Here is a 22,560-nt window from a genome sequence, read left to right as displayed (position 1 = left end):
GGCCGCTGCGGAAGCGCCGCCGCCGCCCATGTGACAGCGCTCCCCGCCCCTGCCGGGCCCAGCGGCCGCCGTGATTGACGCCGGCCCCGGGCCGACAGCGCTGGGCAGCGCTAGGGAGGGACGGCGGCGTTGTCGGTAGGTTTAATTTCTTTCTGTTTCATCCTCTTTTGCTGCCGGGCGGGGGATGGAGGGGGAGGACTGTGTCTGCCCTGGTTTGCATGGAATTAAGTCTCTTTGTGTGCCTTTCTTGACAGTTTTCGGCCGCTGTTCCGCCCGTAAAAGCCGAAGGGTTGTTAAGTTTTAACACTCTCGATTTGGGTGAAGTTTCCTCAGAACGTCGTGACAGCTTGTTTGTGCTGCTGAAATAATGTAGAGGAAATGATAGCCGAGCCCAACGCAGCCAGTAACCTTCCCAGCCAAAAGTAAGACCTGACACAGGTTGCCTGCAAAATCCGTGGGTAAATTCGGGTGCTGTCCCTTGGGTTTGTGCCCTGCAGACACCACGATAATCTGTAGTGTGTCACCTTGGGGGGAAAGGGGAAAAAAGGGGTTTACTGTGCATTGTGCTTTGTAATAATATCTTCATTTTGTTTCCTTTCGTGCACTATTTAGCATCTCCTTAGTGTAGTCTTTTATACTGTTTGACAGGGAGCTTGGCTTTGCAAGCTTTTTTGTGCCTTATTCACCACACTGCTAATGTGCACCCTTACCTTACAAAAAAAGGGGCAGATTCATTATCAGTGTATGTGTTCCCTTCATTGGAGAATTTGGGGATGCTGAGGGGGAAGAGTGCTAAGTAATCTGCAAGCTCCCTGTAGGCATTGATGGGGGCATTGCTTCTATATATTTTGTATTGTTTTTATCAGGGAGCCATCATGTCTTCTTCCTTTTATAATGTATTTGTTAGTCATTTGTTGAGATGAGATAAAGTATTCATATAATTGTTTCCACAATGGCAACTGGAAGTTCTACTAGAATAAATATAAATAAATAAAAGGTAAAGTTACAACATTTAGGCATTTCTTGTTTGTTTTCAAAGAGTGAACCTTCTTAGATATCCTCTGTTGAGTGCTTTGAACTCATTGCAGCCCAGTCTTTCCTGATCCTGTCATGTTCTGGGCCTGTTTGTTCCGTGTGTTTTGCTTCATTATGTTCTAACGAAAGCTGAGAGTTGTAGCCCATGATGACATGCGTAATTCCCATATGTCCATTCCAGTATGTTTCATCTGGAATCAGCCTTTTACCTTCAGAAGTGTTAGGCGGGCACATGGCAGTTGCTTATTGGAGCTTCTTATATTGCTTTTAAGAGATGAACCAGTTGTTTTGAAATTTATAATTTAAAAAATTTACAAGTAGAATTCTTTCAGTAGCATAGCTTAATTGTTCCTTTTACACAACAAAAGGAATATATTGCCTCCTTGGTAAAGAGGTAGTTTTCTTTTCAAGTGTGAGTCACCAGATCTATTCTAAATGTTTATTAAGATAAGAAAACTGAATTCAGACGTTATCACAGTAGTATTGTGTCTGAGGATTGGATGTGGGACTTGGCTTCCTTCGTACTTCAAGTTGTTTTATAAGTACTACTTTAAGTGCTAGTGAAAGGACAATATTGTGGCAGGAACACAAGATAAAAATGAGTCTCTGAGCCATACATAACAGGGTATAAAGGTGGAAATAGAAATGGTCTTCTGCTTATGCTTTCTTAATGGTTGCTGATGGAAGCAACTAAATGGCTGAGAACTGTTTCTTCCAGTGCATGAAGCATGCAGAAGTGCTCAACATGGTGTAGAATAACAAAGGGAGGGGGAAAAAAACCCCAAACAAGTTCAAAATTTGCCAAACCTACCATTGCACTCTTATAGTTGAGATGTTAAATGGAGACATGTATTGGGATATTGGGATCGCTGCAGAAGTGACCCCCATGTCTTCCCCAACCAGGTACAGTAATACCTATTTTCTGCTTAAGAAGATAAGAGGATGTCTTAATTCTTTTAACAGTTTCTTCAACAGAAATGTAGTTGTGCAAATGAAAGTTCCATTTAAATATCCCATTTAATTGCTCAGTGGTTTGATGGGGTTCAGTTTCCAGGTGCTGGTCTAGTTTCTGCAAATGTTTGCACCTGCCTTAAAAAAAAAAAAAAAAAAAAAAAAAAAAAAAAAAGGGAAAAAAAAGAGAGAGAGGAGAAAGGAGAAACATGAAAATTAGTAGTATCTGGATTTAAAAAAAAAACTTCTACTTTTGTGGAAGTTGTCTGTTGTTGCCCAGTGCTTCCTGAGGCATAGTTATGTGCTGTGGTGCAATGATAACCGAAACAGTTAAGAAACAAAATGGCTTTTTAATATTAGTATTTAGTGTTTAGTTACATTTGTTGAGTGCTTAAGATAGATGTTTAGTTGCATATGTAACAGTTACTCTAACAGGTCTCACCCCAGATATGTTTTATTTGGCATTTATTTGGCCCGGCATGAGGGAACTATAGGTCTGTGGTCTTCCCACTTTTGGAGGTTTTGCTGAGCTTTGGTAACACGCTGTGCCATATGCCAGACGTTTCCTTACTTTTCTGGGCCTCTTTTGCTACAAGTACATTTTGTCTGGCATAAGAAATGAAACAAGTAGCACAAGGCCAGTAGATACTGTTCAGAGAGTTGTCCTTCAGGATGTTCTTGGGAAAGAGAGGCATGAATTAAACCTTCAAAGAAGTATATTCTACACAGAGACACTAAAAGCAGTACATGATCAGACAAGTCCTTGACGGAACTGTCCTGTGGCAGTTCTGATTTTTGAATTATTTAAATGTTTTAAACCAACTTGGACTCAAATATAGTTGCTATAATCAAATGCAGTGCATTTATCTTCATCCTGGGATGGAGTAAGTTGCTAAATAGTACTTGTAAACACTTCAGAAAAGGTTTTGAAGGTGTGTTGAGTGTTATGTTGAGGTACAATGCAGAAACTGGTAACCCATGTTATTGCAGTGTTGGCTGGCACTTGAGTTGCAGTTCCTGTGAAACAGTGCAAGTAAGAACCTGTTAGCCCAGCCCCACAGTGATGCATTCTGCTTTGAAATCAAGAGTAAAAGGATTTAACCACATAGGAGAAACAGCTCCTTGCCAAACATGTTTGGATTCTTTTTGGTTTTGTGGTCTGTAGAAGGATCTGTGAAGAGCAAACTGGCATCAGAAAAGCAATACATGTTGCTGTCCCTTGCTGTTTGTTCTTTTCAGCTGGGAAGTCTCTCTTAGTACTTGGGCTACTTAATCTCTGTGGCTTGCAATTTTAAATCAAAGAAGACAATTGAAAAATTTTGTGAATGATTTCTTATAGAATGCTGACTCAGCTGGGAGCTACAGTTAATCCCACTCTTCACATGCAGAAGTCCAGACAGTTGGTATAAGGATTGGTTCATTCCGAATTAAATTCTTTCCTTCCATCTATCAAACACTGTGGCATGTTTTGAACTTTTCTATAGCGAATAATTAACAGATTTTAAGTTTCATTTCTCTGTAGAGAAGGTAAGCATATGCATAATTGTATTTAGAAATTTTATATATTTTGGTACAATTTTATATTTCTGTAGAATTTTTATAGGAGTCTTTGGAAGCCTCATTCTACATCACTTTTTGAAGTGCTGCAGTAGATCAAAAAAGTAAACAGAGACATGTTTAAGTAAAGCTTGTCTACTCTTTCCAACAAAATAATGTCGGGACCTAGGTCCTGCAGTTGATGCTATTTAGTCTCAGAATTTGCTTTGCAAAACAATTGAATAATTGTGGGAGGAAGAATGATAAAAAGGCTTATCTGGCATTGATAAACCTAGGTGGAGTTGAGCTGGCTCTCTATCTGTAGAACAGTTAATTCTCCATCTGTGTTAGCCAACGCTGGATAGTGGAGACTTGACCGTATCTGATAGTGTAACCCTCTGGTTTTTTTTGTTTGTGGTCACTTGTGTTAGTACACTCTCTTGTTGCCATAGTATCATGAAAATAGAAGTAATTGTACACTCTCATATTTACTTTCTTTCTGTGCCTTCCTGTAGTACAAGTCAACTGGCTTCATGTCCTGGCCACTGTAGTTTAAAGGAGGCCATTGCAGCCAGCTTCCAGTACTGGACCTGCTGCACAAGTGGGATCCAGCTCGTCTACTCAAACATGACCTTTGGCAAAGCACATTGTTAGCATTGGGAATGATGAAAAATGGCATGGTTTCATTGCAGATAAATGTATGGCTTCAGATCTCCCAGAAGGTGCATCTTTCTTTATACAATTGTTCCTCCATGATATTAGCAATGACTTGAAAATGAAGTTTTTTATGTGTCTTTTTTCTTCAGCATGTTTTATAAACAAAGTAAACCAATTTCTTTCATTTTAAAATGTCGATGCATCAAATGTTAGTGCCTTGTTTAGCTTAGGGCACCCACAGAGTGAATGCCTACTTGTGTTACTGGTTCATGGTGCAAAGCTCTTAAGTCAACAAAGGCTGCATTAAGTCAACATCAGCTTTCTATTTCATTTACTTACTTTATACTTCCTTGATACCTTTGATAGCTTTGCTGGTTTTCTAATTATCTGCATATCTTACAGGAAAGCCAGTAGTCTGAAAAAGGCCCCAAATTTCTGTTGTACTTTTCAAGTTAACTGTTTGGCTTTAAGTGAAAAAATGTCACCACTTCCAAAAAACAAATTAAAAAATCCTAAAATGCATGTATTTGGTTTTATTTTCTTGTGGCTTTGTCCTGAAGTGTGTAGTTCTGAGTGCTTGCTGCTAACTCCTTCAACATGTTTATTACACCTTAGAGAGAATGCTGTCCATGATGAGACTGTGCCTGAGTCTCCTGCTCAGAATGGCACCTGTGTGAGAAATGGCAACCTGAAAAGACCAGTAAGTCAATTTTAAAGCTTTTAAAAGTATTAATTCTTTTAAATTGTGGAGTTTATTTTGCATCTCATTTGGTTATTACAAAATTGAGTGTTGCATGCAGCAATCACAGTGCATCTAAAAGTTGGTCGTGGATACAGCTTGACCCTAAAATTCTATTGGCAGCAGAGCCTCAGTGCTGGCTTTTGAATGGTCAGTTCATTTCAGCATTGCTCTTCTTTTCTGAGCTTTGTGTGCAGCTGTTAATTTGCAGGTAGTCAGTTTAACCTGTGAGGGAAAAGATGTAGAAGCATTTCTGTGCTTGCTTTCTATTCTTCAGAAATGACAGCTGCCACTGAAAACTGCCTTCTGGCTAGTGTGCAACTGTACAAAAACTTCTTTCCTGTTGTATCTTCCTATGCTTTTGACTCATTGTTAATAGTGAAATTCAAACTGATAAATCCTTACTTTCATCTCCTTTTGGTATGGTCGTATTTGGTAAGGAATTGTTGGGGTCTGTGGGGCATAAAACTGAGCAGCCTGGGGAAGTGTTTACAATAAGAGTGAAATAAACTTGTGTCTATGAATGCCTGTTGTATGTTGTTTTTTCTCACATACTGTGTTTACTTGACTCGTTTCAGAGAGAGAAGCGGAAGGTCCGAGAGCAGTGTGAAAACATAAGAAGGAATTCTACTGCTAGCAGAAGAGTGAGCCAGCTGCAGAATGGAGAAGTGGTGGAGGCAGTTACCTTGTTCGAAGTGGTTAGCATGGGGAAGCAGGCCATGCAGGTATTCCCAGCACTGAGTTCTGAAAGCACTTGGTGGAGGGAAGATGAATAAACAGTGGTCATTTCCATTATTTGTGCTGTGGAACATTTAAATTTTGGCTTAGCTGGGGGAGAAACATGTTCGATTGGAAAACTGCTGAGAGTGTGGCTCTTGGAAAGAACATCTTGCAGCTTCAAGAAATTAGTGAAGAGGTAACTGTCAGATATTTAAAAAGAGGAAGGAAACTGTACCTAAACCAGTCTACAATGCCTTAATATAAAACATAATAAACATTAATATAAAACATAATTATTTTAAAAAAGTGGAAAAGATTAATCAATAGCAAATTTTATTTGTCCAGAATTCTGAAAAATCAGGTTTTGTTTATTTTTTTTCATTTTTTTCATTTTTCTTTTTCCCCCCTTTTTCCCCTTTTTTTTCCTTTTTTTCCCCCTGTGATTACCTTCTACTGTTAATCTTTTACCTTCATTCCAATGCAATTTGCCAGCAGCTTGTATAATAGGCAGGTTCCCTGTTCATCTATATAGTTAGCAATTTTCTTCAATGTGAGGAAGCCCACCTCCCCATATTCTGTAAGCACATGTAAATATTATCTTTGTATATATGTATAAAATCTGGAGCCCCAAATATCTTATGTGGAGTTATAGATATGTCTGTAGTGTGTAGTGTTTGCAAGCAAAGAGTGTGTGTGTGTGCGCATGTGTGTGTGCACCTGCGTGAAAAGTACATTTATGTTTTGGATGTGAAACCTTTGTGCTACAGCTGGGGTAACTTCAGTAGAGCTTCCTGAAGAGCTTGGCTTCTGCTGTGCCAACCATCATGGGTACGTCTTGGAAAGGCAGCAGGGCTTGAGTTCTGTTGCTGCTGAAATTTATTAGACCTGTGTGGCACTCCTGGTGTGTTGAAGCCTGGATGGCTTGTCCCAGGAGACCCATGTCACTTACAGGCTGTAGACTGTACTACCCTAGAAATGAAATTTGGAGTAGTTTTTTGGCTTATGTTAGTATGTGAACTGTTTCAGACCTACTGCACAAATCAAGTCCTAGAGAAAAAGAGAACTTCCACGGAAAATTGCTGGTAGGATTTAATACTAATTATTAGATGGTGCAGAGGTTAAATGTGTGTTTGGGTTTTTTGTTGTTTGTGTTTATTTCTTTGTTTTTAAATTAAATTGTTACCTCACTGCAATCAAGAGCTCAGGAGGACAACTTTTTTATTTTTCTTTCTATTACATTTATTAAAACTGTGGTAATTTTCCCTGTTAACAGGAAGCAAAGCATCTGTGAAAAACAACATTGTCTGAAGCAGTTTAAGACTTGAAAGAGTCTTTTAAACTACTAGAAATGGAAGAGAATTGCTTGGAGTTTATTCTTGGTTTTGTAATTTAATGGAGATGGAGCAGTGTTAGTTTTTGTCTTTATTGTGGGTATCTTCAGTGGAGTGCAGCAAACTGTGTTCATCTCCTGACTAATGAGCTTCTTTAATCTCTTCTAGTCTGTAGTAGTTGACTGGGTTGAAGCTTATAAACAAGACAGGAATGTGGCACTTCTGGATCTCATCAACTTCTTCATTCAGTGCTCAGGCTGTCAAGGTAATTTACCTTCTTTGCAGCCTCTTCCACTGTCTGTGTGGGAGAGGAGTCTGAAGTGTGCTTTTTGAAATGGAGTTTTTCTCTGCAGTAAATCATGAACTTATGATCTGTAGTGTTCGTTAAGACGAACTCCAGATGGGCAGGCAAAATAGAAAAGAATGCTGCTGGTGAAATTCTTTGTGCTAGCAGCATTCCAGCTCTGAGAGTTGTATTTGAACAAGGTTTGCAGGGTCAGTTTTCTGAAGTGGCATGTCACATTGCTTTGGAGAATCCTCACATAGGGACAGTGCTTTTGATGAGGGCTCTAATTAAAATCCAGTGTTTCAGTTGGCATTTGTTTTATATTTCCTGGTATCTTTTGTTTTGCTAGTATCCTTGTTTGAAAATAAGCAGCTAGCAAATTCAGCTCCCTGCTTTGGTGGCTAGGAAAGCAATCTCTTGCCTCATTGCTATTGCTTTTACTAGAGAGTTGTGAAGCTATCTGTTTCATAACAAACATTGAAGCACTGCCTTCTGGGGACAGTCTGCTAGTGAAATGTTCAGGATGGCAAGTAAGAGATTTAAGAAGACTGTCCTGTTAGTTTGAAACTTCTGAGTGTTTTAAGCAGCTAGAAACATACTTTTTTTTTTTTTTTCCCTAGGTCTTTGACTAATGTGCTTTCTCTTATGAGAAGTGCTTTGGGGCTTTTGACTGGGTTTGACCTGTGGGCAAAATTTTAGTCAATCCTTGAAGTAAATAAATGAACAGAGAAAATAGTCTTTCCAGACAGCACAGAGCAGACTTGTCTAATGGGATTTTCAGTTTTGGTTCATCAATACTTTTCCCTATCGATTAATTTATGTGTCTCTTTATGTATATGTTGCCTGTACCAGTGTACATAAATAAAACAGAATTCCCCTGTCTTCAGTGTTTCTAAATTTAATAAAGTTCTTATTGTGGTTTGGACTTGACTAATATTATAGAGTTGTCAGTAATTCTTTTAAAAACTCTACTTTTTTTAGGCATGGTAACAGCAGAGATGTTTCAAAGTTTGTACAAAAAAGATGTCATGCAAAAAATGACAGAGACCTTTGATAAGGTAGGTGCAACTTTGATTTTGCAAGTTTTTTTTTATATTAACAATAGGCTCTACCTTAGCAGCCAAACCGGATGGAATTCCTGTTGCTTATCAGGAGCTCTGTACCTCTTCATCAGTTTAGTAAAATAAACCTGGTTTTTTGCAAGAGAAATTTGTTGTCATAATGACCCATTTTAGCAGCAGCAGGAGATGGGTTTTTTTAGTTACTTTTATTTTGAGAGTTTTATTAGGGCTTTCTGACTGCAGCCTTCCTGAATCTTTCTCTTGGGATTTCTTTTGATAATGACTTTATAGAGGTAGATATAATCCAGCACTGCAGCAGGTCAATGGTTCCTTTGGTATTTGGTTCATAGGTCCTTTAAAAATAGTAATATGGATTACTGATTAATTAATTAAAAGCTATTTTTAGCTGATACTTTATTTGAATATCTTAATTTTGCTTTATTGACAAGTATAATTTTTAATAACTGTATTATGTTATATGGAAGAAGAAAAATATATTTCAGATTTTTAGATAATTGTGAAAACAGTAGTGAGTATTTAATTTCTTGTGGATTGTTAAGAAAAACATGTAGCTTTACAATGCTGTTTCACTGCTTGACTTCTCCTTGACTAATTATGGCAACATTAAATTTTCTGCAGTGCTTTCACAGTTGCTTCCATGCTTTTTTCCCCCTTATATTTGTCACTTCTGAATTGATTTGTCAAGCAGCAGCCATCAGCCTTGTTTTAATTGAGCATCTCTCAAAGACCAGCTGCTATAGAAATTCCCACAGAGAATGAATTTGCCAACATGGTTTTCTTCATTTTAAAAGTGTAGTAGCACTTGGGCTAATTTTTTGACAGAAATGAACCTGTATGTGTCTGGCTACATGAATTAGTAGTCTGGCACTTCTTTGCCAACTAAATTAGCCCTGATAACACTCAGGATAGTGCAGGCATCTGGCAGACAGAAAGATATGATTATTTTTACTGTCAGCGTGGAAATTTTACAGCTCTGTAACTTTTTCACCTGTCTTTGTGGGCAAAAAGGCAGGTTCTGCAGTTGCCTTAGAAGCTGTATTCTCCATGCTCTGTAAAGAAAGTAAGTTCTCTCTTATCTTTTCCATAAATAAGATGTAATTGTAAGTTAGTGGTTTAGGTTAGTTGAGAAGGAGTGCCAAATGGGACTACTGGGATTTCAAAACCATTTTTTGAAAACTAATGACAGTAATAGTGAAAGTAGTAATGAGAGTGGAAGACACTGCTGGATATTTGCTCAATATCATCTTGCCTTTGAATTTTTATTCTTTGTTTCTAGCATTAAGAGGATTCATTTGTGATGATTTCAGTGATTCAACCATGGCGTTGCTGTTCATTTAATTAATTGCAGCACTATATCTTTGTACCAGTACTTCCTCCTAGAATTCTTACTAATGTTAGTGGGAAATGTTAATAGAGTTCAGTATGGCAAGAAAAGAATTCCTAACATCCTCATGGACATGGGGGTGAAGTATGAGTTAGTTAAATGGTCAGTGAGGTGGACTGAAAACTCGTGGAACAGCCAGGCCCGTGGGGGAATGATCAGTAGCAAAAGGTCCAGTTGGAGGCTAGTCACTAGTGCTGAACCCCAGCTTGATATTGGGGCCAATGCTGTTTTACATATTTAATAATGACCAGGACACCGGGGCAGAGTTTACTCTTAGCAAATTTTCAGATTATGCAAAATTGGGAGGATTAGCTGCCAAATCAGGTGTTCTGCTGTTCAGAGGGACCCTCAACAGACTAGAGAGTTTGGCAGAGGGAAACCTCATGAAATTCTACAACAGGAAGCCCTAAGAACCTGGGAATGAATAACCCTGTGCACCACTTACACACTGGGGGCTGATTGATTGGAAAACAGCTCTTCTGAGTAGGATCTTGGTGTGGATGACAAAATGAACATGAGCCAGCAACGCACCCTTGCTGCAAAGTTGGCCAACAACCTCTGGCCTTCCTTAGGCAGAGCATTGCCAGCAGGTCTTGGGAGATGATCTTTCCTCTCTGCTCCTACTGCTGAGACTCATCTGGAGTGCTGAGTCAAGATCTGGACCTTACAGAACAAGAGAGAGAGGGGTTTACTGGAGTGAGGCTAGAAGGGCCACAAGGATGATTTATGATCTTTGATATGGGGAGAGGCTGAGGGAGTTGAGCCTGTTCAGTCTGGAAAGAAACTGTCTCAAAGGAATCTGGTCCATAAAACACCTGATTGTGGCAGAAGGACAAGGAGGAAGCACAGCTCCTCTCAATGCTGTGCAGTGAGATGGTGAGCGCAGAGAAGGGCAGTGGGTGCAAACTAAAATGGACAAAATTTTACCTGAACACAAGAAAACTTCTACTGAGAGAATGGTCAAACAGTGGAACACGTTGCCAAGAGAGGTTGTGGAGTCTCTGAAAATATTCTTTGACTGCTCACGGCATCACCTGACACTGAGGGAAAAGACCTGTACTTTGAGGCATCCTTGACAGAATGATGATGGCACCAATTGTAGTTAAAATTAAAGCTTATTTCTTAACAGTATGTTATTATTAGTATAGAGCAGAATTTATGATTAAAATGGCACAGGATTTCTATAAGCAGAATCAATATAACAGCATAATATAGAATGTATGATATAGCTCAGGTCTCACTGTCCAGCAGGAGCTGTGGTCAGAGTTCACCACTTAGACCTTGCAGTACCTTGACTTTGTTGACAGTGCTCTGGGTGCTATGATGCTTCCCTGTTCTCTGACTGGGTCATTGCCACCACCTGCCTGGCTGATTGCCTGGGACCTACAAGGTTGGTAAGGAAGGGAGTGATTGGTCTGGCACCCAGGAGCCGAGAGACTGTGAGGGAGGGAAGTTAATCTGTTTGATTTGTCTGCTTGGTTCACAGGACCTTCAGGGCCTCGTAATGAGGGAAATGGAATGAGTATGTGACCTGCTTGGTCACAGAGAAGGGCTGCTTGCCTCTTAAAATTGCTTTAGTTTTTCTAACCCCATTTCCAGGAGTTGAGAGCAGAAGTGCTGGTTGCACACAGCACTGGGCTGCCTATGCTGACTGACCTTGCTTGAGCAGGTGAGGTTGGATTAGATGATCTCAGAGTCCCTCTCAATTTCTGTAATTCTGTGAAAACTTTTACTTATGTTGGAAGCAGAGAATGGCTTTAATATGATCATTGAGGCATTTATTTCATCTTTGTAAGCTGTGGTATTCCTCAGTGATGAGACATTCTTGTCTTTACACTGTTTTTTGTTTTTCTTCTACTTTGAGATAATCTGTTTCTTCTGCTTTTGTTCCTGTTTGTGACATTTGCTTCTTGCAGTTCTTTGTTCTTAGGTAGTTTTTCTTTCCTTTCCCATTTTGTTGCTTAGACATTTAGGAAGGGAAGAGTTAACTTTGGTGCTTAACTGTACAGCCAGAGGGGGATAGAAATACTTGTGCTTCACTGAACCTGATAAAGAACTCTAGATTTAATACCTTTTGTTTTGCAGAGTTGGGAAAACATCTTGAATCAAGTCACGCTAGTGCTGAAAACATTCTTCTCTAATTTGAAAAGCTCAGAAAGTTTTCTGTTAGGGTTTAGATGTTTTACATCTAGATACCAAATGTTGGAAAAGGTTATGTACTTAGACTTGCTGAGGAGCCATATCTTAGAATTAAGAGTGAGGATTATACCTTGTATGTTTACTTCTAAATTTTGTAAACAAGTTGTCTCCTATTAGTAACAAGACAACTCAGATTTTGTATAAAAAGTGTGTCTTTCTTTTGTCATTGGTTATTAAAAAAAAACCAAAAAAACTCCAACAAAACCCAGATGAGACGGATTTAGGTTTTTTGTTGTATTTTCGCTTGTGTGGGCCACCTATGACACACATTGGCTGAAATTCTAAAGGCCTTTGAAATATGTTGCATGTTTTGTAATGCTTTTGTCCATGAATTACCTGTGCCATTTCATTAACAAGCTTTCAAAATTTTGTCTCCTGCATTACAGGAAACTGGGTTGCAGTATAAGAAATTCATGGCCTATCCTTGGATCCTGACAGTTACTTGGCCAGTGGACATGGTAGGGCTGTTGTAGTTTTCCACAACTGTAGTATAACTTTTTCTGTGGGGAATTTATCTGAACTCCTTGTTGGCACTTCATTTTGACTTTCTTCTCTTTCTATAAACTCTGTATGAAAGAAGGAAACGTTTCCTGGTTGAGTCAGAGCAGGAGCTCACATCACTCTGCTGAGTGATTTGAATAGTTTTCTGGAAGAGCCTGTGTTAGAGGCCTAATCTGACTTGATTTCTAGAAGCAGAGGTATTTCTTTAGTGGTTATAGAGGGTACCTAAGGGAATCCCAAGTTAGGTGCCTAAATTTAGGTGGTGTGCCCTTCTTGTTGTGTATATGGTTACAGCATGCATGTTGCCATTAAAAAGTATCCCAGTGTGAGAAACATGGGCAGTAAAAATGCTCTTAAAAAGTGAGACATCTTGGTGTGTTTTGTGCTGCTTTTCAGATTGAGGAGTAAGCTATGGTGATGAAGTAGGTATTTCCTGAAGTTGTAGATGGTCTTTCTACTGTCCATGTCATGATCAAGGAGCATTAAATGAGGCTTGCTGGAAACTTCCCTTTTCGTTTTGGCATTTACTGCTACTGTTAGGCTCTGAACTGACTCTTACAGCCTGGTCAGGAGCATATTTGAAGTTCCTGATGTGTTTTGGGTTGCAGCCAGCCCGGTGATCATCCTGTATTGGCATTTCTCCTTAAAGAAAGAGGCAGCCCCTATGAGTTGGAAACATAGTTACAAAAGAGCATGAAGTGTACTTTAGAAGCACAGGATGTTATGCTGAGTGTGATGCTGTGTTAGAATTGGCCGAGAAGGTGTTTGCCCACTGGTGAAGCAGTGGCCAGCCTTAAGGAAGAGGTTTTCCACAGTGAGTGAAGTTTTGGAGTTCCTTGACTCTGCTCACACATGGAAATATGAAGATGCAAATTCACATTCTGAGCCATTCCTGGGATCTGTGAGGTGTACATGAAAGAAATGTTCACACTGTCTGAGGCTTAAATTTACAGAGTCTGTCTAGTGTGCTTTCCACTACTTTGCGTGAGAAGTCGTTTCACCTTCCCTCTGTCTGCTTCCCTCCTGGCAGTATCAACCATACTGTGGACACTTATGTTTTTATTGTAACTTGCTTTTTACATTATTCCAAAAGTATTGCACACTTTCTGTTTCTCTGGGGGTTTTTGGAGACCCAGATGCAGGTGGTATAGGTGAATGACTGAGTATTTGGCATTAAGCTTTAGCCTGATAAACTGCTCAGGCTGGCATTGCTACTGAGGAGAATAGTCCTGTCCTGTTCACACCACAGTTGTTTGTCTCCACTTTTCACTTACTTAATTTTCTGCCTGGATTTTACCATACTTTTACAGGAAGAGGAAGGATAGGAAGCACTGCTACCTCTGAGAAAGTAGAATAAGCCAGGAGTGCTCATGGTTTATGCCAGTGAAAGTTAACTTACTCTGCTCTGCCTTCACACACTTTCTCCCTCCTGTCTGTTCACAGCTACCTCGCTTACACTGCTTTCAAAAGTGAGCTGTTATGACAGTGTAGCTCAAGTAAACTTATTTTGTCTCTCTGCTTGCTTGTGTCCTAGTTGCTTGTTCCTACTTTGGAATACTAACCATGAAAAAAGTCACAGGAGATGAAGTGAAACTGTCTGTCAGCAAAACTCTCTCAGATGCTTGGTGGGAGAGATGGGAATGCACAAGCAGAACTAATTAGTGTGTTTCCTCTCAACTTGTCTCTCCTGTGCAGAACAATGAAGATTACCCTCTGATCAGAACAGGACCCTATTGGAAGAAGTTCAAGGCCAATTTCTGTGAATTCATTGCAGTGCTGGTCCAGCAGTGCCAGTGCAGCATCCTGTTTGATAACTACTTGATGGACACCATCATCTCATTGCTTACAGGGTTAGCAGATTCCATGGTCAGAGCATTCAGGCACACAAGCACTTTGGCAGGTAAAATCACTTGCAGAGTTGCTCTAGAGGTGCTGAGTTTTATTGACTTGTGTACTAACAAAACTGCTCTAAATTGAACAACTGTTTACTGGAACAGTTCTCTTGTTCACTGAGAGTACCTTCCTCCTAGTGTATATGAATGTCTGTAATATAAACTGTTTGTTCCCATGTGTATCTGAATTGAATTTGAATGCTTTAGATATGATAGATCTAACACAATTTTTTCTTTATGAAGAAATCTTTAATGCCTGACATGACCGACTTCAGAATTTTGCTGTTCTGAGTATTATATTTTTCAGTAACTGATTTTTTACGGTTTTCTATTTTGTTGTTTTTCTCCCTCCACTAACTAATGTGATGAGGTTGCAGTAGATGCTTCACCTTAAGAAGCTTCCTTTGGAGAACTGCTATTCTTGTGGTCTCTGTGCAAAAAAAGAATGTTGCTTGTTACACATTTTTGTTTCATGCAGCTTGATGGTACTAAAGCTACTACTTTTTTGCCCTAAAGCCAGTAAATACCCTCTTTGCCATGCAAAGAGCACTTAAAATACAATTTATTCTAAAGTACACCGTTTGCTTTAAGGGCTCAAAAAACTGACTTGTAATCTGTTCAAACCATCCAGCAATCCTTAAAGGAATGTGAATTTTTGTCCATTCCAGTAGTATATTAAGATTCCCAGCAATTTCTGAGCCAGCCTCACTGTTTTTTCAATTTTTTTCTTTTTGATTACCAACAATCAGCTGTTCCACAATTCTAGATTCTTTTGCAGAAAAGTCAGAGTTACATAAACTTACAAGAGAGTTGCCCAGTAAATTACTTCTCTGACCAGAACTCTGACCAAAAGTTTTAAATCACCAGAAATAGAAGTTAATTTTCTCTTTTTGATCATTGTCTGCCTTTAAAAGAAACACTGTATTTTAAAGCAAATTACTATAATCTAGTGGTATTCATATTTTTGATATAAACTGGTTTTGGCTAACCATATCCTTTTTGTGGTAAAGTGGTGAATATATTTATGCTGCATGTCGCTGAGCTAAGCTAATTGTGTTGGGTTTGTTTCTTTTTTAGCAATGAAACTTCTGACAGCAGTTGTAAGTGTCCATCTGAACCTTGATGTCAACAAGCACAATGCTCAAAGATTGTATGAGGTGGAGAAGAAGAGGCTAAGTGGCAAGAGGAGCAGTTACAGACTTGATCAGCTAGAGAGAAAAAGGAAAGAGGTTAGGGAAGTGTGTTGTATGGGAGATTTGTGAAAGTGTAAAAGGATTGCTGGCTGCTTGCTTTTGGGTCCTTGCAGTTCTCTGAGGTTTATGTGTTTATCTAATGCATGGTGCAGAGCAGGTGTGACTGGCTGGATTAAGTGGTACAAACATGACTAAGGTAACAACTGCCCTATGTGCTGTTAACCTGTGATGTCTGTCCCACTGGTTGCTTTTCTAAATTGGCGTTATTAGCTCTTGATCTTCACACAAATATGGATTTACACAAAAATTTCATTCTCTCAGTAGTGTTATGGAAGTGCAGTTTTGTATGTACAAATTACAAGCCCAAGTTTTAACAATGAATCAAAAGGGACACAGACTAAGTGTCATCTCTTTGTAAGTAATGCATTACAAAAATGGATTGAACTTCAGGGATGTCCTGTATAATTTTTGCTTTTCAGTTTCTGTTGTTTCTTCCCTGCTCAAAGACAGCTCCTTTTCAGCTCTCAGAGGCAGAGCTATAACTGTAAAAATAACTGTGGCTTGAGGGAGAGGGTGACTTGGTGAATAAACATCAGGTATAGTTCCTTGTCTCCTGACCTTAGAATCACTTACCTCTGTTCTGAGCCTTAGGTGTCTGTGGGCTTCTCTGAGACAATACCCTTCTTCTTTGGCTGAGACAGGATATTTTAGTATCATTGTAAGTTTGATCTTATGGCAAAGACAGAGGAAATGGGTGTGTTGGAGGGAAAACCCAAACTTGTCACCCTTCCTGATGTTGTTGATGAGAGAATATTTTTATTAGGTGACTTGGATTTTCAGAAATTCTTACCTAAATTTTCGGGATTCGGTTTTTTAATAGGCTCATTGTGTATTTTGAAAATTTCTTTGGCTGCCTTTTTTCCATCTCTGTTCAAGTACATGAAGAGAGAATTTGGATCTCTGCATGAGAATCGCTTAATAGTTGTGCTGTATCTTTTTGTGTGATTTCTGATAGATCAAGACTCGCTGTATCAAACAAGTAGCTTGTTTCTCAAGGCTAGCAGTTGGTATCCAATAAATCTTTCCTCAGTCTGTAGCCACAAAAAGGCCAGTTGCTAGTGCAGCTACAGACCCCTCATTTTATGTTGGTACCTCGTAAACACCAGCAGTTTGCATCACAATAGTATTCCAAAGGCCCTGTTGAAAATTTTTCATGTGTAGTGAATTGTGGGACCAATATTAACATTCAGCTCTCTTTGTATTTCAGTATGAGCATAAGCTTCTAGAGGTACAGAACATGATGAATGATATTTTCAAAGGGACGTTTCTAAACCGTTACCGGTAAGAATGAAAATAAAGCTGTGACGTGTATCGGCATTCCCCAGAAACTCCTGCTCACATTGTACTGATAGGAGAATCAAGTTAAACATCCTAGAGGCACCGATGGTGTCAAGGAAAGTGTAGCTGTTAAATTGTTTTTAAGAATCTGGGCTTCCAAAAGGACCTCTCTGTTGTGTTCTTTCAGTTCTTCCTGCTGTTTTGTAGAGCAGTGCATTTGTGAATGAGAAGATATCCAGAATTGCAGAATAGTTTGTGGCTAAAAGTGGTATAAGTACTGATTGAAGAATAACTTATAATATTTTTATGAATATACTTGGAATATTTAGAATTATACATGCTTTTGAAATTCCAGGATATAAAATTATTGCAAATAATAAAATTGGTTTTTAAATTAACTTTTAATGCATTAATATGACAATTTTATAATTTCACAGTGATGTTATCCCTGAGATCAGAGCAACTTGCATTGAAGAAATTGGCAGCTGGATTAAAACATACCCAGATGCTTTTTTGAATGATAGCTACTTAAAATATGTTGGATGGATGCTCTACGATAAGGTAAAGTTTAATTTGTTTTTCCTTTAGGGCAGTACATTAGGTTTTTTATTTTAAATTCTTTTGAAAGAATCCTAGCATTTAAATTCTTGAAAGTAGATGTTTAAGACTGTGGTGGTACAATAAGAATTTACTTTATTCCCCATTTCAGGTTTTAAAAGCCATTTTAACACTAAATAACACTGAACGTTTTTTCCAGTTCTGTGTGAATCCCTGTATGTGCAGTTATATTTAAATGTCATTGAATTGGGAGTTATTTCTGAACTATAATATGGCTTATGTCTTTTGAGAGGATTAAATGTTAACTGAAATTCTGCTTTTAGGCTTGATCCACATTTAAAATTTTGTATAGGGTTATAAAGAATGAACAAATAAATATTGTCTACTACAATTCTGTTGTAGTAGAATAGTCTTCAATGTTGCATTTCTCATCTGGAGTTAGATACAGAAGATATTTACAGGAAGTCCAGCTGTTTCCCAAAGGGTTTTCTCCTTTTCCTTATAGTTTATTTTTTCTCTTGAGTAGAGGCACTTTTAAAAATCCTCCAAATACCACCAAAACTAACAAGCAAAAAAGCCAAAAGGAGTAAGTCCAAAACACCAAGCAATAGAACAAGAGGCAATGGGCAAAAACTGATACCCAGGAAGTTGCCCTGGAACATGAGGAAGACCTTCTTTACTGTGTGGGTGACTGTTCCCTAGAGGAGATTGCCCATAGAGGTTGTGGGCATCTCAGTGGAGATGTTCAGAACTGTCTGGACACAATCCTGTGCTGGGGTGACCCTGCTTGAGCAGGGAGGTTGGACCAGACAAACCAACCAGATGGACCAGATGCACCATTGTGGTCCCTTCCAACCTGACTCTTCTGTGTTTCTGTGAAAGCACCCTTTTTCTCTTGCTTCGAAAAAGCATGAAGGTCTTCAGGGGGATAGGAATGTTTATCGGGAACGGCTAACTAGCGAAATCGTCACGCTGTACTTCTGCCGGCCGCCTTTGAAGGTGCCTGTGGCTCCTGTGTGGATGCTGAAACGCCGGGATTTGTTTGTGTCGGCTGCGGGCGATGTTTGTGTTGGGTGGATCAGGTTGCACTCTGCCATGGGGCCGGCAGGGGGCGCCCGAGGCTCCTGCTTCCCGGCTTGCGCCCTCCCTCTGAAAGTGGCATTTGGGGTTTTAGGGCGACAGATCTATCAAGAGCTGTCGTTTGTTCCTGCATACATTTTATCTGATCACAATGTCTTTTTAGTACGTGTTCAGTTTGGAGAATTCTCAAAAGAAAAAGTCTGGGTTTTTTGAAGATGTGTCTTCATTTGCAGTACTCTGCAGTGAAGATTAACAGCTGGTGTCTCTAATTAATGCACGCAGCTCACCCAGTGCCATTTACTGGAAACTGGAAATAGTTTTTTTTTTTTTTTCCAAGGCTTTTTTTTATCTGAAAGCAATGCAGATGCAAGCAGAGTGGGATAAAGTGAGTTGTCTTCCATATTCTGCATTTGACTGAGACCTGATAGTGTGCCACTACTGGTGGCTGCAGTCCTAGCTGTGCTTTGTGCTTTGCAGCACCAACAGGGACAGCAGTGTTTTTTATATCCTGTCATGGATTTGTTTGGGAAGGCTGGGGAGGAAGAGCAGTTTTGCTTCGAATGATAGTTGGGTTGTCTTTACTATCTAGGAGTAACTCAGAAGTAGATCTTCCCAGTTCATAATCTGGGAAGTGTTGACTCAGCAGTCCTTTAAAATCATCCAGGTCCCAGCCTGTATTGACTGGCCCCATCTCTGTGATAGTGGTGGGGCTGAAATCTCATAACTGAATGTGTTCAAGTAGTGCTGGAGCCTGTGCAGAGCTCTCTGAGGTCACTAGAGCTGCCCACCACTTTACTGATGTTTTCTGTCATCAGGTCAGGATCAAAATGTGCCATGATACAGCTGAGGCACCGTTTATATGTTCAGAGTATCCTGAAAATGTGCTTACATAATTCCCCTTCACTCTGTCACAGCTTTGCAGGACCAAGCAGGCAGGTTTTTTGTCAAGATTAGAATGGTAGTTCTGATGAGGGCAGAAAGTGGCTGGGTGTTTGTGTTTGCTCATGCTGCTGTTGAAAGAACTTGAAGGTATATTCTTGATCATTCAACATTACTTCAAATCCTTCCAAAACTATGGGGAATGTTGAATTTAAAAAAGGGAAGGTGGTTGAGAAGGAGAAGCAAGGAAAATGCAGATGATAACTTAGGAAAAATAACAGAAGTAGTTATATGTTTCTATTTACTAGAGTTAATTTTCTCAGCACTTAAAGGAACATACATGGGGGTTGTGACTGAGAGCTTTTGGGTAGAAACCTCAGAAGGGAGATGGTGCACTTTAATCTGTTACACTTTATGTCTGCAGGCCTACACTTGACTCCACCTGACTGACAAATGACATTACCAGGCATGTGCCAAGGGCTATATGAGCATTCAACAAAGCAGTGCACACTGCTGTCCCTTTCCCCACACACAAATTCAGTCCCTATTCACAAGCAGAGTGTTGTGACAGAGAACCAAGGGAACCAAAGAACCAAGCCAGTTTTGCAGTACCTTGACTGAGCTGAGTTTGTGCCAGTGTGCAGTGATGGTGCCACCTTGGGACTGTCTGTGAGTGAGTGCTGTGGCAGATAGGAAGCAGCAGGTGTGGGCAGCAGTCTCTTCCTCAGATACTTTAAAATATAATGCAGAATAAGTACTGCTGGTGTGTCATGGGCAGATTAGAGAGCAGTGTACATTGTTACCTGTTGATCTTTCCTTTTATATTTTTAGCAAAAAGCTGTCTTAAACAAAACTGTTAGTCAAAGCCTGCCACTGGATATCATCCTTGGCTTTTCATCTAAGCAGGTGAACAGGAACTTGTAGCAATGGATAGTCTGTGTGTAGGTGGTCTCCTTTCTTGGATTTCCATGTTTATTCTTCCTGCTATTGTTAGCAAGAGGAATTAAGAAAGAAATATGAAGAGACTGATTCAAAGCCTGCAGTTCATCTTAGTATCTCTGCTGATGTGCTTAGCATTATAAATTTACAGAACACATGATTTTTCTATGTTGGATCATCAAAATAACTTTCCTAGTTCCATTTAAAGCTTTGTCCTTTGAATGATGTAACAATATGCATGAACTAATTGAAAAACTGTCTAAGGAAAAGACTTCTTTTTGAGGCATCTATGAAGCAGCAGAAATAATAGTATGAAATAACACCTTGTATGGATAAATATATTTCACCTAAATTAACTAATTAGGCAGAATTCAAAGCAGCCCTTTTCCTACAATACTTAAAAACCATGTTGTAAAACAGAAATAGGGAGAAGGCATGATGCTTAACTCTTTAAGAATCCACAGTGCATTTCTTAGTTGTACCTCTTCCTCTGGGAATCTAGAGAAATCCCTAATTTCTTGGAATCCTTGTCTGTGTTTAACAATAGTCCCAGACAGCTGTTGACAAGAAGCAAGCAAAGTCTGGTGTATGGGAGAATGCTGGTTGTACTAAGTAGGCCATCCATACTCCTGTCTTTGTATCTTTACCAGATGAGTAGCACAATCCCTGTATCTTTTGTATTCTATTGCTTTTATTAACTGTGGTCTGTGAGAGTTTCTTTGACTCTTAGGGAGCCTAAGACAAACTTTGATGTTACCTTTGAGTTTGGCTCACTGCAGGCTTCCTCTGTGTGTGTGAGAGAGAGAGATGAGCTTGTGTACACACAAACAAACTGGTACTGGTGTCACTGATACAGAAGATGAGGCAGCATTCAGATAGTCTGCTGTAGGCACCCACAAAGAGCTCTTATTTACATGATATAAATGCTGATAGTGACTAACAAAGATACATGTATTTTGCTGTTACCCAATTTCTCTTTGTCTTACAGCAAGCTGAAGTGCGGTTGAAATGTCTTCTGGGACTGCAGGGAATTTATAGCAGAAAAGAACTTGCTTCCAGGATGGATCTCTTTACTAACAGGTTCAAGGTAAATAAATTACTGTTTGCTGGTTTTCTAAGTCTAGGATGGGTGTATACACAGGGCCTGCTGTTTTGATCAGAGCTGATCTCTCCACTCTCTTGACTGAGAGGAGCTTAGACTCCTGCAGAAACAGCCTTGTTAACTGATTAGATGAAAGAGTTTTGCAGGGATGTTTCCCTCTATTTCTGTGAACTCTTCCATTTCACTTTAGTTCACACAGAATGGTATTAGCATGCACTGTGGTCAGTTATCTCCACCACTTATCCAGATTGGCCCAGTTTTTTTTACAGGATCTTTGGCAGATGACAAAGAATTTCCCATGCTAAAGATCCTCTTTTTGCTGTCCCTGATAATGGGTTAACCTTGTAGATAGTGGACTGGTTGTCCATGTATCACACTGATGTGGGAATGGCTCTCTCTTGATCTACCCTGTCAGTATGAATCTTGAAGAAGGATCCCTTACCTCCTTTCTGAACAAATAAGGTGATACACTGTAGTTTTGAGTGCTTGTTTTGTGGCTTCACTGACCCTGTACTCTGCCTTTGTCATTCCAATATCCCCATTCATTTAAGAAGTAAGCCCTTTACTTTTTTTTAACCCTGGCCTTGCTAAGGATTTTGTCAGCTGCTCTTACCCTAGCAGGGTTTGCACCTTCTCAGTATTTGAATAAGAAAGCTCAAGATGATGTGATTGATATCTCAGTCACTGTGAATCAGAACATGATCCAATGTCAGGACAAATCAATGCCTGCATGTGGCAGCAAACCCATGGTGTTTTTGCAGAAGGTGCAGGGCTTACCTATGTGTTAAAGCGGTTGCTGATAGTGAAAAATGCTTATCACATATCCTCAAAGAACATGAAATGGCTTAATATTGGTATCTTAGTAATACATTATTCAGAATTAAACTCAGCTATCTAAGATTGACCCCTGTTTTAAAAAATTATGTGTTAGTCCCTTATCTTTCTGACTGCTGTAATCTCTGTAACCAAATGCAGGATTGGTATTCAATAAAGAGTGATGAAATAGCTCTGGGCTGTTTGTGCTGCGATCTCCCTGTGTGGAGGATGCAGTATAAATGGATTAGTGCTAACTCCATCCCCCAGTCAAAAAATCCCTACCCAAAACCAACTCCATCCTCTCTAAACAAAAGAAATCCAAACAGCTACACACAAAATACC

The 22,560-nt window shown here is 39.5% G+C and overlaps 1 protein-coding gene across 3 annotated transcripts in view; it reads left to right on the top strand.

Moving 5' to 3' along the window:
• The first annotated feature begins 30 nt into the window (after positions 1-30).
• LOC103812325 (cohesin subunit SA-2-like) overlaps positions 31-22,560 on the top strand; it is a 57,876-nt gene continuing 35,346 nt past the window's right edge. For all 3 annotated transcript variants that reach the window (XM_018908822.3, XM_050977557.1, XM_030234253.2), the window contains exons 1-12: positions 31-135; positions 255-422; positions 4,795-4,879; positions 5,497-5,643; positions 7,138-7,234; positions 8,237-8,313; positions 12,307-12,378; positions 14,117-14,321; positions 15,391-15,542; positions 16,774-16,847; positions 17,282-17,405; positions 21,289-21,387. In XM_018908822.3, coding sequence (XP_018764367.1) covers positions 379-422; positions 4,795-4,879; positions 5,497-5,643; positions 7,138-7,234; positions 8,237-8,313; positions 12,307-12,378; positions 14,117-14,321; positions 15,391-15,542; positions 16,774-16,847; positions 17,282-17,405; positions 21,289-21,387 — 1,176 coding nt within the window. In that variant the 5' untranslated portion in view covers positions 31-135; positions 255-378. The remainder of the gene's footprint in view (positions 136-254; positions 423-4,794; positions 4,880-5,496; positions 5,644-7,137; positions 7,235-8,236; positions 8,314-12,306; positions 12,379-14,116; positions 14,322-15,390; positions 15,543-16,773; positions 16,848-17,281; positions 17,406-21,288; positions 21,388-22,560) is intronic.

Source organism: Serinus canaria, chromosome 1 (assembly GCF_022539315.1).
Source record: "Serinus canaria isolate serCan28SL12 chromosome 1, serCan2020, whole genome shotgun sequence".
In the NCBI taxonomy this organism is placed as follows: Eukaryota; Metazoa; Chordata; class Aves; order Passeriformes; family Fringillidae; genus Serinus; species Serinus canaria.
This window is presented reverse-complemented; position numbering and strand designations above follow the sequence as displayed.